Source organism: Phascolarctos cinereus, unplaced genomic scaffold, assembly GCF_003287225.1.
Source record: "Phascolarctos cinereus isolate Bilbo 61053 unplaced genomic scaffold, phaCin_HiC Scaffold_7;HRSCAF=346, whole genome shotgun sequence".
In the NCBI taxonomy this organism is placed as follows: domain Eukaryota; kingdom Metazoa; phylum Chordata; class Mammalia; order Diprotodontia; family Phascolarctidae; genus Phascolarctos; species Phascolarctos cinereus.
The window spans coordinates 40,164,475-40,177,756 of NW_027556180.1; the positions used below are offsets into that span (position 1 = coordinate 40,164,475).

The following is a 13,282-nucleotide window of genomic DNA, read 5'->3' on the forward strand; positions in this document are numbered from 1 at the left end:
AGGTGGCCCAAACACGAGTAATGACTCCAATTATTCAAATCTTTTATGTCTAATGAGTTTTAAAATTGTATATATATATATTTTGAGTGTCGTGGTAGGTTAACTCTCAGATACTTCATGTATTTTGTTAGTATAAATGAGATTCCTCTGTTTCTTTCTTTTTATTATCATACCTCTATAGAAATGCTCTCAATTTCTGCGAATTTATTTTATATCCTGCTACTTTACTAAAACCACCAATCATTTCTATCAGTTTCTTTAGTTACCCTCAAGTTTTCTAAGTAAAGCATCGTGTCCACTAATAAATACCAAAAATTCAGTCTCCTCTTTGCTCATGTTCATGTCTTTTAATTTGTTTTATTGCTGTTAGAATTTTTAAAACTATGTCAAATAATAGTGGGAAGATGGGCATTCTTGTTTCTATATTTACTGGGAAAGTTTCTAATATTTTCCATTGAAAATCATGCTAGTGGAATAATATGCAAAGAAGGAATTGTACCAAACAACTTTTATGTAACAAATATGGTGCTGATACCTAAACTAGGAAGAGCAAAAATAGAAAAAGAAAATTATAGACCAATTTCATTAATGAATATGGACACAAAAACTTTGAATAAAATATTAGCCAGGATACTACACAACAATATGTCAAACAGATTATACATGATGACCAAGTTGGTTTTATACCAAGAATGCAGGGATGGTTTAACATAAGGAAAACTATTAATGTAATTGATCATATCAATAACAAAAGTAATAAAAAAAATATATGATTGTATCAATAGATGCAGAAAAAGCTTTTGACAAAATACAACACTCACTCCCATTAAAAACACTTGAAAGCACAGGCATAAATGGATTTTTCCTTAAAATGATAAGAAGCATCTACCTAAAACTATTAGCAAGCATTACCTGTGATAACGATAAGCTAGAAGCCTTCCCAATAAGCTGAGAAGTGAAAGAAGGATGCCCATTATCACCAATATTATTCAATATTGTATTAGAAATGCTAGTAATATCAGTAACAGAAGAAAAAGAAATTGAAGGAATCAGAATGGGCAAATGAGGTAATAAAACTATCTCTCTTGGCAGACAAGCCATTATCCAACTGATGGGCATCCCCTCAATTTCCAGTTTTTGCCACCACAAAGAGAACTGCTATAAATATTTTAGAAATTATCTAATAGTGCTATTGCTGGGTCAAAGGGAGATACCGTTAGAAAACTAGAAGAACATGTTACACATTATCCTATCAGACTTATGGAAAGGAGAAGGACTTATGAAAAAACAAGAGACAGAAAACACTGTGAGATGTAAAATAGATAATCTTTAAATTAAAAAGGTTTTGCACAGATAAAACCAACATAGCCAAGATTAGAAGGAAAGCAGAAAATTGGGGGGGGGGGATTTAAAGACAGTTTCTCAGATAAAGGTCTTAAATCTCAAATATATAGAGAACTTTGTGTCAAATTTATAAGAATATGGGTCATTCCCCCAATCAATGAATGGTCAAAAGATATGAACAGGCAGTTTTTTGATGAAGAAGTCAACGGTATATATAGTTACATGAAAAAAATGCTCTAAATCATTATTGATTAGAGACATGCAAATTAAAACAACTTTGTGATATCATCTCTCACCCATCAGATTGGCTAAAATGATAGAAGGGAAAATGACAAACATTGGAAGGGATATGGAAAAACTGGGACACTATATAAACTACTATTGGTAAAACGGTGAGCTGATTCAAATGTTATAGGGAGGCAAATTTATTCTTGATGCAAAGAAACAATATCAAATGCGAGCATTCTAACAGTGGAATGGGCCTCCTTTTTGCTGGACTAAATGGCCCAATAGTTCATTTCTAACTGTGAAATTCTGTGATTCTTTGATAATGGATCATTTTGCTAGCCAAATTAATTGAATGATTTTGGGTCTCCCTTAGTCATAGGCATAGCACACGTCTAATCGATCCTGGCCAATTAGATTACTAGGAATTTTGAACCTAGGCTAATTTTTTTCTATTTGAGATTTTTCTTTTCTAAATAAAAAGGAACTTTTTTGCCCTTAGGATTTTTATTGTGTTCCTGCTTTTGAAGCATCCTTCTATACCTTTCTGCTTGGCCTCTTTATTTCTCAGGTTTCAAAGAGACAATATTGATTCTTCTCATATAATAACGTAGTTGGGAAACATCGCAAAGGACCACTTGTTTTTCCAAACCAATATATTCCACTAGACCGTTTAAGATAAAAGCGTGGTTTATCTGCAGATAAGCCAATGTCTGTGATAAAGAACCACGGTTCAACCCTGAGGACGTGGAGCTTAAGAATACTGTATTATAACATTTTATAAATATAATTTAAAGCAGATGACTTTGAAAATTAGAATGCAAGACTATTTAGACACAGGATGGTAAATTCTCTGTATGTAGTGATACCATTCACTTACACAGACAGCATTAATATCTGACACATGCCCAATGAAAGACTGCCTACACATTCCATCTCGGATATCCCAGAGTTTAGAAGAGGCATCGCAAGCACCAGAAACGAAAGTTTTCATGTCAGGACTTAGAGAGAGACTCATCACATCTCCAGTATGTCCAGTGAATGTGGTGGTCTGTTGGCCAGTTTCAATGTCCCATAAAGCACTGTAGAAAAACAAATGAAAATACCTACACATTATCCATCTTTAAATGTATACTTTTTCTTTGTCAATCAGTTTTCTTCTTACATAGACTTACCAGGTTGTATCTCCTGAACTTGTAACAATTTGGTTGTCATCTAAGAAACGGCAGCAGGACAAGTAGCCTGCAATATGCAAAGTTGAAAATGTCATCATTCATTCAGAAGTTGAGTGCACATACAATGGTAACAAATACAAAAGGGTTACAGCCTGCTACAACAGTGTTCAATGGTAAACATTCTTTTAATATCGAAGTATCTGGAAAATCTATACCGTTTGCAAATGAATAAAGATGGTTAAATATACCTAGTAAATATTGCTAACCAAAAATTATTTATATCATTATATTATAGTACTCCTATTGAAAATTAGAACCAAGTTAACAAGCACCTATCTCATTACAAAGAATCCTTAATTTGGATAACCACTATGAATTTCTGATTTAGTAACTGTACACAGTTGCTAATGGCCTGAAAGTGCTACATGACAGCAGAAAATTGAGAAATCAAATTTGAACACCAAAGGTTCTATTTTTCCAATTGTCAGAAAGCTAAAGGTTCCCACAATTCAAAACAATTTCTGCTTCCTCACCCAGTTAGCACTAATGCTGCTGCCAGGTAAGCCCAAATTTTGCTCACACCTGTGCTCACTATAGCAGTTCAGTCATTTTCAGTCGTGGCTGACTCTTTGTGACCCCATTTGGGGTTTTCTTGGCAGACACTGGAGTGGTTTGCCATTTCCTTCTCCAGTTCTTTTTAAAGATGATGGACTGAGGCAAACAAGGTTAAGTGATTTGCCTGAGATCACACAGCTAGTTTGTTGAACTCAAGAAGATGAATCTTTCTAACTTCAGGCCCAATACTATCCACTGTGCCATTTAACTGCTGGCTATACGACAGCTCACAAACAATTAGAAAAGAGGCCCAGGGCCAGGAAAAGGGTCACACTGGACAAGCATAGGTATAATGCATGCAGCTTACCTGTGTGGCCTGGCAATTCCCGGCTCACTCTCACATTGCCTTCTCTGGTTTTTAGGTTGTAGATGGAACAGATGTTGTCCAAACCACCACAAGCAACATAATTCCCAGAGGGAGCGTAAGCACAGGTCATCACCCAGGAGGATCTCAAAGGAATGGCATGCATCTTGAGAACAGATATATCAAAGCACCGATAAAACATTTATTTTTTAAGTACAGTAATCATTGTTTTCAGATCTGCTCGACTCTTAAGCAAATATTATTAATATCAAATTAAATATAACTGAAGACTCAAACTGCTAAAGTGAAAATATTTGAAGGAAAAATGAACAAAAAAGAAAGAAAAGCAGCCACTTTAAATTGTTATTATTTTCTCATGATCAAAGCTTTTTTGAAACAAGGCTCCCATTTTTCCCTCTACTTAGATGACCCTCTACAACATTTTAAATAAAGCCTGCAAAGTTTGCTAGAAAATTGAGTACCAACATAAACACTTAAAAATGCAATAAAATAAAGCTATTTCTCTAGGAAAATCATCAGGGTGTGTGTGTGTGTGTGTGTGTGTGTGCACTTGCAAAACCCTAGCGGTGGTATTTTAGAAATAGCAAGTGTAAAATTTTGACTTGTTCTTTAAGAACTAAAAGTCAAAACAAAACTAGACCATTTAAAGAATAAAGAACAAAGCATGCATAGGGTCTTAGATGAAAGAAATATTATATAGAAGGAAAGTAATTATTCCCTCAGCCACAACACTAGGCAATAGGGAAAGGAAATATTCTATAGCTATTAGTTTCATATAATCTTAATAATAATAATCCTTTAAATGTTAAAAAAAATGATGCTACTCCTCATTAGCCACAGCTACAGATTTATGTTAATCTATCCTTGTGCCCAAACACGAAGTAACATGCAAGACGCTGACTGGTGCTGAAACAATATGATTCTAACTGAGCCATAGGGGGGTTCAAATCCATGAATCTTGGTGTTATGAGTGTTACACCCTTATACTGGCTACAGCTATTTAATACATATAATTACTATAATATCTACATCTTGACCCTGAGAAGACTCCACATCAGACGTTTGCAAGTTAGCCCGCAAGTGCAGGCCACTTCCTTCTGAGGCTGGAGTGAAACCAAGGAGGAGTCATTTGCCTCTCCACGGGATGTCCAGAATGAAGTTCATTTTCTAGGATTTCAGACTTGTGCATTTTCCAAAGTCAATCTAAACCTCTATAAAGAAGTTCTGCCATAACATGGTATCTTGAAAGCTATTCTCAAAGAACACTAGTTATATAACTGTACTTGATATTTAAAAAATCAATGTTTTCCATATCAAGGTTAAAGCCTCAAATTTAGATAGAGATGTCAAAATATGCCTACAAATTTATTTGTAAAGTAAAACCCGGATAAAACAAAATCAAGAAAATCAGGGTTGTCAAACTATTGGAAGGGCCTTTAAAAAGCTAAATTTTATATTAAATGGACTATTCCTAAGTTTAAATTTGAAATCTGAACATCATTCACAAAAGTACTTATGTTGAAATAATTTCCACGATTTCAGAAGAAAAGAAGAGGCAAAACATTCACAAATTTAAGCCAAATCTTAAGGAGTATATGAATTAACATTCCAAATTGCTCTTAGAAGTAAATTAAATTCATTAGAAGCAAATTAAAATCATATTTAAAGCAGAAAAGTAAAATGGAAGAAACAATTAGTAGAAAGCAAATCAAACCCAAGAACAAAACAAAAGGACCTGGAGAAGCAACCGTACCTTATTTGTGGTGTAGCTATCCCAAATGATTAGTTTTCCATCTTGGGAAGCACTGACTAGTAGCCTAAAAGAAACCAATACATATAATACAAACATTTAGGGAAAAGTTTCACATTAGTTACATAGCATATGTTAATATGAAGGACTATTCAAAAAATAGGCTATTCTTTTTTCTAGTGAAAAATAAATTTGATACAAATTGTAGGTAAAAGGGCAAGCCTAAAAATCTTACATACATACCACAAAATAAGAATGACATCTAATTAATACCTTGTTTTATTCTTTTTAACTTTATGGTAATGGTGGCTATAAATTTCTGAAAACCAAAAAACCCTGCCAGTGCATAGATATAATTAAAATAATGTAATTTGTTAAGAATTAAGTTTACTAGATTAGCGAAAGCTTTTCAAAACATCAATGAAGATTTTCAGGGAAGGGGAAATTAATTTGCACAGTGTACATGTTATCTTCCAACTGGTCTAAACACCACTTTAATATATTCAAATTTTTATTATTAAAAAGAAAACAGAACAATTATTCTCAACTTCATTCTGTCAGTAACATTGAAAACTGCACGTGTACAAACCTTGAGTCATATCCCCAGTGCATGGCATAAATCTTAGCTAAGTGACCCCGAAGTGTACGCCTCGTTCGCATCTGGATTCTTCCCACAGAATCCAGACTTGTTGTCATCTTGAGAAAGAAAAAAAGAAAATTATTATTATCTTAAAAGTAATTCTAAGTGCTAACAACAAACTTTTCCAAATATATCCCTCTTTTCTCCCCACCCAGCAAGCTGTCCCTTATAACAAAGATTTTAAAAAGATAGTTTGAACTCAAATTAAATCAGGAATACTTAAATACCTTAATCCCACAACTGTATTGTATAGACTCTATGGGAAATTATTCTGCAGAGAAGAGTTCTATCAACCATATCCAAAGAAAGATCGCAGAAATTTTTTAAAAGCTGGAATTGATTTTGAGATCTTCTGGTCCAGACCATTCATTTTAGAAATAAAGCACAGAAGGTGTAACTCACTGAGCCAAGGTCATAGAGCTAGTTACTGGCAGTTAATAATGACCAATACAACACTCAGTACATTGCACTATATTGTTTCTACTCAAAAACATGATAAACTGTGATTGATTCAACTTCTTTTGTAGAATATTAACCTAAATTAATACTCACAAATCTTAATCTTGAATCATCACAAAAATTTAGAAGTAGGTGATCAGAGGATAAAACCAGGTTTCACACAGAATTATAGTCCATAATATAATGCCAATGTTATAAAGCTTTATAAACAACCAATCATAACCTTTTTTCACTAAAGTGTCAGAAAATGGCCTAAAAGAATAATTTTGTTGTCTTACCAAGAAAATATTTTAATATCAACAAAATAATAGGTGCTTAGGATTAGAAAGAACCTTAAAAGTTCATCATTTTATCCATCCTCATGATTTTACAGATGAGGTTCTGTCAAAGCTTTAACACTTTATGCAAAGGAAATCACAAACCTAACACACCAGGTCTCTAAAAGGAATATAGAACTACTTGAAGAGAGATCTATATGGTCATATCCTACATTAACATTACCCACTTTAAAATTTAATACTACCATCTTTAATATATCACTATCAAACCTTATTGTAATAACTGATGCCTTCTCTGAAGCCATTGCTCTGTTCACTGAAGGTGTAAACTGAACGGCAGAATCTTATAATGTCACTGGAGTTTTAATAAACCTAAAAAGAAATCATCTAGTCCAGGGTTCACCATTTTTGTGTCATGGACCCCACATGATTAAGCTTTTGGATCCCTCTGCAAAATAATCTTTTGTTATCTTCTTCATTTAATAATTGAAAAGTATACTAAATTTCAGTTAGAGGTTAGTGAAAAGATGTAACCAGCCTCCCCCTCCACACACACACACACACACACACACACACACACACACACACACACACACACAGCAAGTCCACCAACACCATGAAATCTACCCACAGATCCCTGTGGGGCTGATTAGCAGGTCAACTGCCCCTAGTGTAATCTAACTACCTCAGTTTACATGTAAATAAAATGAGGCCCAGAGAGATGAAGATTGACAACCTAGGGGTTCTGACTTCACTTCTAGGGCTCTTTCCACTACACCACATTGCCTTGCACTTCAGAGCCACATTTCATGCCCAGCAGCAGCAGCAGCAGCATCTCTCTGAGCCCCTTATAATATCATTGCATTTCACATCCTATTTCTCTGAAACAATTAAGGATGTTAGGCAGAGTATGCCTTTATTGCATTTACATTTTCTATAACTTTATGTAGCATCTATTAGTCCTTTAGCAAGCATGCAATTTGACTTTTATGTGCTATTTAAAGTGAGGATGGCTTTTTTCTTTCAATGCAAACTTGTCACACATAATTAATGGAATATTAAGAAATAACATTTTACCTGACTGAGTGTTGTGTCACCACATGCTTTCCTAGCATCCTAAAGGAAAGAGAAAAACACATATTTAAAATGAATTTAGACCACATTTTTAATTGTTTTGAAAAAGATCAATTTTACTGAACAGAATTAAAATTTATAATTTCTATAATACTTTTGGTCAACCATGAACAAAAATAAGAGATTGTTCTTAACTTGTTTTTCGTGAAACTTAAGCAAATGGTCCTCAATAAGTACCTGGTACTCAGGGTTATTCTCACTGATGAGCCTCAATGTGGATTACTGTACTGAGAACTCTTCTATTTGCTTCTTCCTAGAAGCAGTTCAGATTGCTGAGCAGTTCAAACGTCAAAGAAAAAAGGTTCTCATAAATATCCTTTACAAATATTGAGATAATTTTAAACGTCAAGAAAATAACTTTCTGTTTTCACACTTTGTAAAGCCACTTGGCTCCATACAATGATATCACAAAGCCTCAGGGTGGTCAGAAACCTCTAACATGGGGGTTTTGGAAGCCCCAGGAGCAGAGACCAGCTGCCACAGCACTTAGACAAGGACTCCCTAGGCCCAGTGGCTCCGAGGCCCAGAGAGAGCCTGGAAGACGTAGTTCTCTGAACCTCAAAGATCCAAGGGAGCCTAATCCTGGTAAACAGAAGTCAGCACAAGGATTCAGGTCAGGACCACTCAGGGCCAACAACCCTACTCAAAAGTGCAGTAAGGTACAAAGCCTGCCCTAGCACAAATCCTCAATTCAGCATGTAAAGCCGAATGGATCAAAAAAAAAATACCAAAAGAGATAAAAACAATTATTGTAACTCTAACTCCATACTAACTGTAAACAAAGACTCAGAGGTCCTGGGGATGAACTGGTTCTGTTCTTGAGGGTTTTAAAAAGGAAAGGTAGGAAGAGGAATATACTAGTGTCAAAACAAGGGAGAAAGGGGTAAAACTTGCTATTTCTCATAATCAGGTTATGTTAGAAGAAAAGGATACAAATATAAAGGAAAGAATAAAAGGGAATGGGCATCAGATGAACTACTCTCCTATCTAAATAAACCCACACAGCTAGTGTAGAAATACATGAAAGGCAACAGGGAAACCAGTGAAGATGGGGAGGCAGGGGTTAAGACAGAGGAAGATACTGGGAAGGGAAGAGTCACAAGCAAAATAACTTCCTGATCTTGAAGGGGGTACTAAGGAAAAAAGAAAAGAACTAGCTTCTAAGAGGGTATCTTAGACTTGGTTGAGGAATGGCTACACAAAGTATAAGAATGTAATGGAATATTATTATACTGTAAAATGACAAAGGAGATATTTAGTGAATCCTAGGTAGCATAAACTGATTCACAGTGAAATGAGCAGAACAATTTATACAATGAGAGCAACACTGTAAAGTAAAGCAACCTTGCAAGACTCAAGAACTCCAATAAATGTAATGACCAACCATGTCACCAGAGGACCTCGGATGAAACCTGTTTCCACCTCCTGACAGAGAGAGGATAGATTCCAGGTACAAAGAGATACATTTCTGGGGATGGCCATTCTGTGAATCCATTTAGCTTGATTTTGCTTATTTTACATGTTCTCCTTCTCCCACCCCAGGCTATTTTTCCCTCAGGTTTTACTTGGAGGGTAGGGATAAACTAGTAATAGTAATGCCAAAAAAAAAAGAAGAGGGCTATTGTAATATTTTTTAAATGTACAGATGAGAAAAGAAGGAAGTTGAGAAGGAAACAGACAAGAAAGGCTGTTTTGAAAGTAATGTGAAAGATATACATTTTTTTAAAAAATGAGGTGGTGTGAAAGGGAAATTCAGTTTCATACAGAACTGTCTTTCTATGTTCTGCTCTGGGTAGAAATGTTCTGAAGTTAGAATAAAAAAAAATTTTTTTAATGCAGCTCAGAATTAGAAGTAACAGTTAATTGAGAGTAGGAGGGTGAATCTTTGCAGTAAATACTTCAAAGTTTATTATCTAAGATAAATAAGAACAACACTCACTCCCTAATATGTAAATAGTCAAAGGATATATAATACAGGCAATTTTTGAAAGAAGAAATGCAAGCGGGGCAGCTAGATGGCACAGTGGATAGAGCACCGGCCCTGGAGTCAGGATGACCTGAGTTCAAATCCGACCTCAGACACATAACACTCACTAGCCGTGTGACCCTGGGCAAGTCACTTAACTCCAACTGCCTAACCAAAAAAACAAAAAAAAAGTGATCCAAGGAAAGAATATGCCAAATTAATAAAAGAAATGCAATTAAAACAACTCTGAGGTTTTTCTAGCATAACAAAGTGAAAATAGCTCTAATTCAAAGTATAAGGACCTAAGTTCACATTATGATTGCTTTTTATGTAAGTCATTTCACCTCTAAAGTCCTCTCCAGTTCTAAAGCTATGATACTACAATCCTGTGACCTCACATCCATTGGACCATCAAAAAAGACAGAAGATGAAAATGAAATGATGCAGAAGTTACACGAAGACAAATACACACTAATTAATGCACTGATGGTAGTTCTATCAACATGTCCCACCACTCTGGAAAACAACCTGGAATTATGTTTTTAAAAAAGTCACTTTTAAGGAACAGCTAGGTGACCAAGTAGATAGAGCACAGGCCCTGGAATCAGGAGGACCTGAGTTCAAATGTGACCTCAGGCACTTATTAGCTGTATGACCCTGGGCAAATCACTTAACCTGGATTGCCTCCAAAAAAAAGGTCACTTAGTTATAAATACCCTTTGATCTAGTAATACCACAGGCAGACATAACACCTCAAGAAATTCAAAAGCGGAGAGAAAGGTCCTATACGGACAAAAATATTTTCAGCAGTACTTTTTGTGGTAGCAAAGCACTTCAAGGACAATTAGTAGCCATTAACTGGGGGAATGGTTAAACAAATGATGGTATACAAAAATATACCAGAACAGAATTTCACTATTAAGAAATGGAAAATATGAAGAATTCAGAAAAAAAACCAAACCTGGCTACTTGCACGAACATTAGTAAAGTAAAGAGAATAGAATAATTTACATGATGATCCCAATAATGTAAATAAAACCAACACTGAAAGACTTTAGAACTCTGACCTCTGCAGTGCCCAGTTGTGACCTAAGAGGACTGATGTGTATGTTTCCAGCTTTTTGACCAGAAAGGTGGAAGACTATAGGTGCTTAAAAAAAAAAAGACATACATTTTTCAGACATGGCCAGTGTGATAAATTTGCTTTGCTTGAGTGTTTTTGTTACAAAAAAGGCCTAGGGGGTGGAGTGAAGAAGAGTTATTGGGAAATGACAGTAACATAAAGCAAAGCTTTTCATAACTTTTAATAAAAGTTGGAGGGGTTTTTTTGTTTTTGTTGTTGTTTTTTATTTGTTTGTTTGTTTGTTTTTGGCTAGGCAATGGGGTTAAGTGACTTGCCCAGGATCACACAGCTAAAAAATGGCAAGTGTCTGAAGCCAGATTTGAACTCAGGTCCTCCCGACTTCAGGGCCAGGCCTCTACCGTGCCACCTAGATGCTCCGAGTTTTTTCTTTTTCTGAAAAAAAAAAAAAGACAGGGAGAACAGGAGAGGTGCCAGAGATCTGGAGAAGGGCAATCATTACAGTTTAAAAAAAAGAAAGTAGAGACTAGAGTCTAGTTCAGTAAGCTAGGCTTTAATTCCTAGCAAATTATGTAACATATTATTAAAAGGGACAGTTAGTAAGCAACTAGGAAGTATCAATCACAATAAGCCAACATGGCTAGGCTGTACAGAGGATAGAGTGCTGTACTCGGGGAGTCAGGAATACTTGAGATCAAATCCTATTCCAGATATTTACATGCTGTATGACCCTGGACAAATCACTCAGCCTCAGTTTCTTCATATGTAAAATGAAGGAACTGAACTTGATGGCCTCTAAGGTCTCTTCCAGATCTAATTTGATGATCCTATCACTTCTCAATAATTAAGTTTTATATATATGTATATATGCACACACACACCATTTTATAACACATTTTCTTTTCTTTTTTTGTTTGTTTCTTAATTAATTTATTTTGATTTATCAACAATCATTTCCGTAGGCTTTTTAGTTTTAAATTTCTCTCCCCTTCCCTCCCCACCTCCTTTCCCAAGACAGTGTGCAATCTGATATAGGCTATACATATACATTTCTATTAAACATATCTTCGCATTAGTCAGGTTGTAAGGAAGAATTAGAACCAACAAAAGGAACCACAAGAAAGAAGAAACAAAACAAAAAAGAAAGAAGAAGAAGAAAGAAAAGAGCAAATAGTATGCTTCAATCTGCATTCAAACTCCATAGCTCTTTCTTTGGATGTGGATAGCATTTTCCATCATGAGACATTTGGAGGTATCTTAGATCCTTGCATTGCTCAGAAGGGAACAACACTTTCTCTGACAGCAAAGATATGACAAATGAGTACCCATCAATTGAGGAATGATTTAACAAATTGTGGCAATAAATGGAATTGAATATTATTGTTTCATAAGAAAAAACAAATATGATGAATTCAGAGCAATTTATATAATGATCACAATAAAGTAAACAAAAGCAATGAAAGGGCATACTTGTTAAATGTGCAGATGGTACAAACCCAAGACTGACAGTTAACACACTGGAAGGCAGAGTCAAATATAGTAAGATGGAATATAACAGACAAAAATGTGAAGTCCTACATTTGGGTTCCAAACACACCAACTTGAAAAGATGGATGTGGCAAAGTTAGGCAGCCATTCATCTGAAAAAGATCTGGGGACCTTCCTCCTGGTGACATGGTGCTGAAAAAATGAGGCTGGAAAAAATAGGCTGAGTCCACTAAAATTTATAATACATAATCTCAACTGGGCCCTCCCTGTGGCAAAACAAACTTCTTACACCTCTTTAATCAATTCACTATCTGACTCACCAGTGACTATACCAAACTTTTTTTTCTTTCCTCAAGTCTCACATGGTACTCCTTCCCCAACCTCGTCACATCACTCATATATAGCTTCCCCTACGTTTTCCTCCTTCATCTTTGTCTTACCCAAAGAGGTGGCCTTTCCCTTTGCCAAGGCAGACCCATCTAGTGTCATAACTCTGAAAAATTAAATCTCCCTATCTATTGACTGCTTCTATGCTGCCTACAAACATGGCCATGTATCCCTCATCCTTAAAAAATACCTTTACTTGATCCAACTATCCCATTAAGTTATCATCCTGTATCTCTATTTCCTTTCATGGCTAAACTCAAAAGAATTTATCTACACTAGGTGCCTTTACTTGCTCTCCTCTCACTTTCTTCTAAATCCTCTTCCTTCTGGCTTCTAACCTGAAATCATTCAATTGAAAGAGTCTCATTTTCTTTTTTTTTTTTTTTAGTGTGAGGCAATCAGGGTTAAGTGACTT

At 35.3% G+C, this 13,282-nt stretch overlaps 1 protein-coding gene across 1 annotated transcript in view; it reads right to left on the reverse strand.

Moving 5' to 3' along the window:
- The window catches only part of GNB4 (G protein subunit beta 4), a 55,696-nt gene that overhangs the window by 12,462 nt on the left and 29,952 nt on the right, over positions 1–13,282 (reverse strand). Inside the window, exons 3-8 of the mRNA XM_020980746.2 lie at positions 7,889–7,927; positions 6,024–6,130; positions 5,438–5,501; positions 3,667–3,829; positions 2,745–2,811; positions 2,450–2,651 (exon numbers count right to left, since the gene is read on the reverse strand). Of these exons, the coding sequence (XP_020836405.1) occupies positions 2,450–2,651; positions 2,745–2,811; positions 3,667–3,829; positions 5,438–5,501; positions 6,024–6,130; positions 7,889–7,927 (642 nt within the window). The remainder of the gene's footprint in view (positions 1–2,449; positions 2,652–2,744; positions 2,812–3,666; positions 3,830–5,437; positions 5,502–6,023; positions 6,131–7,888; positions 7,928–13,282) is intronic.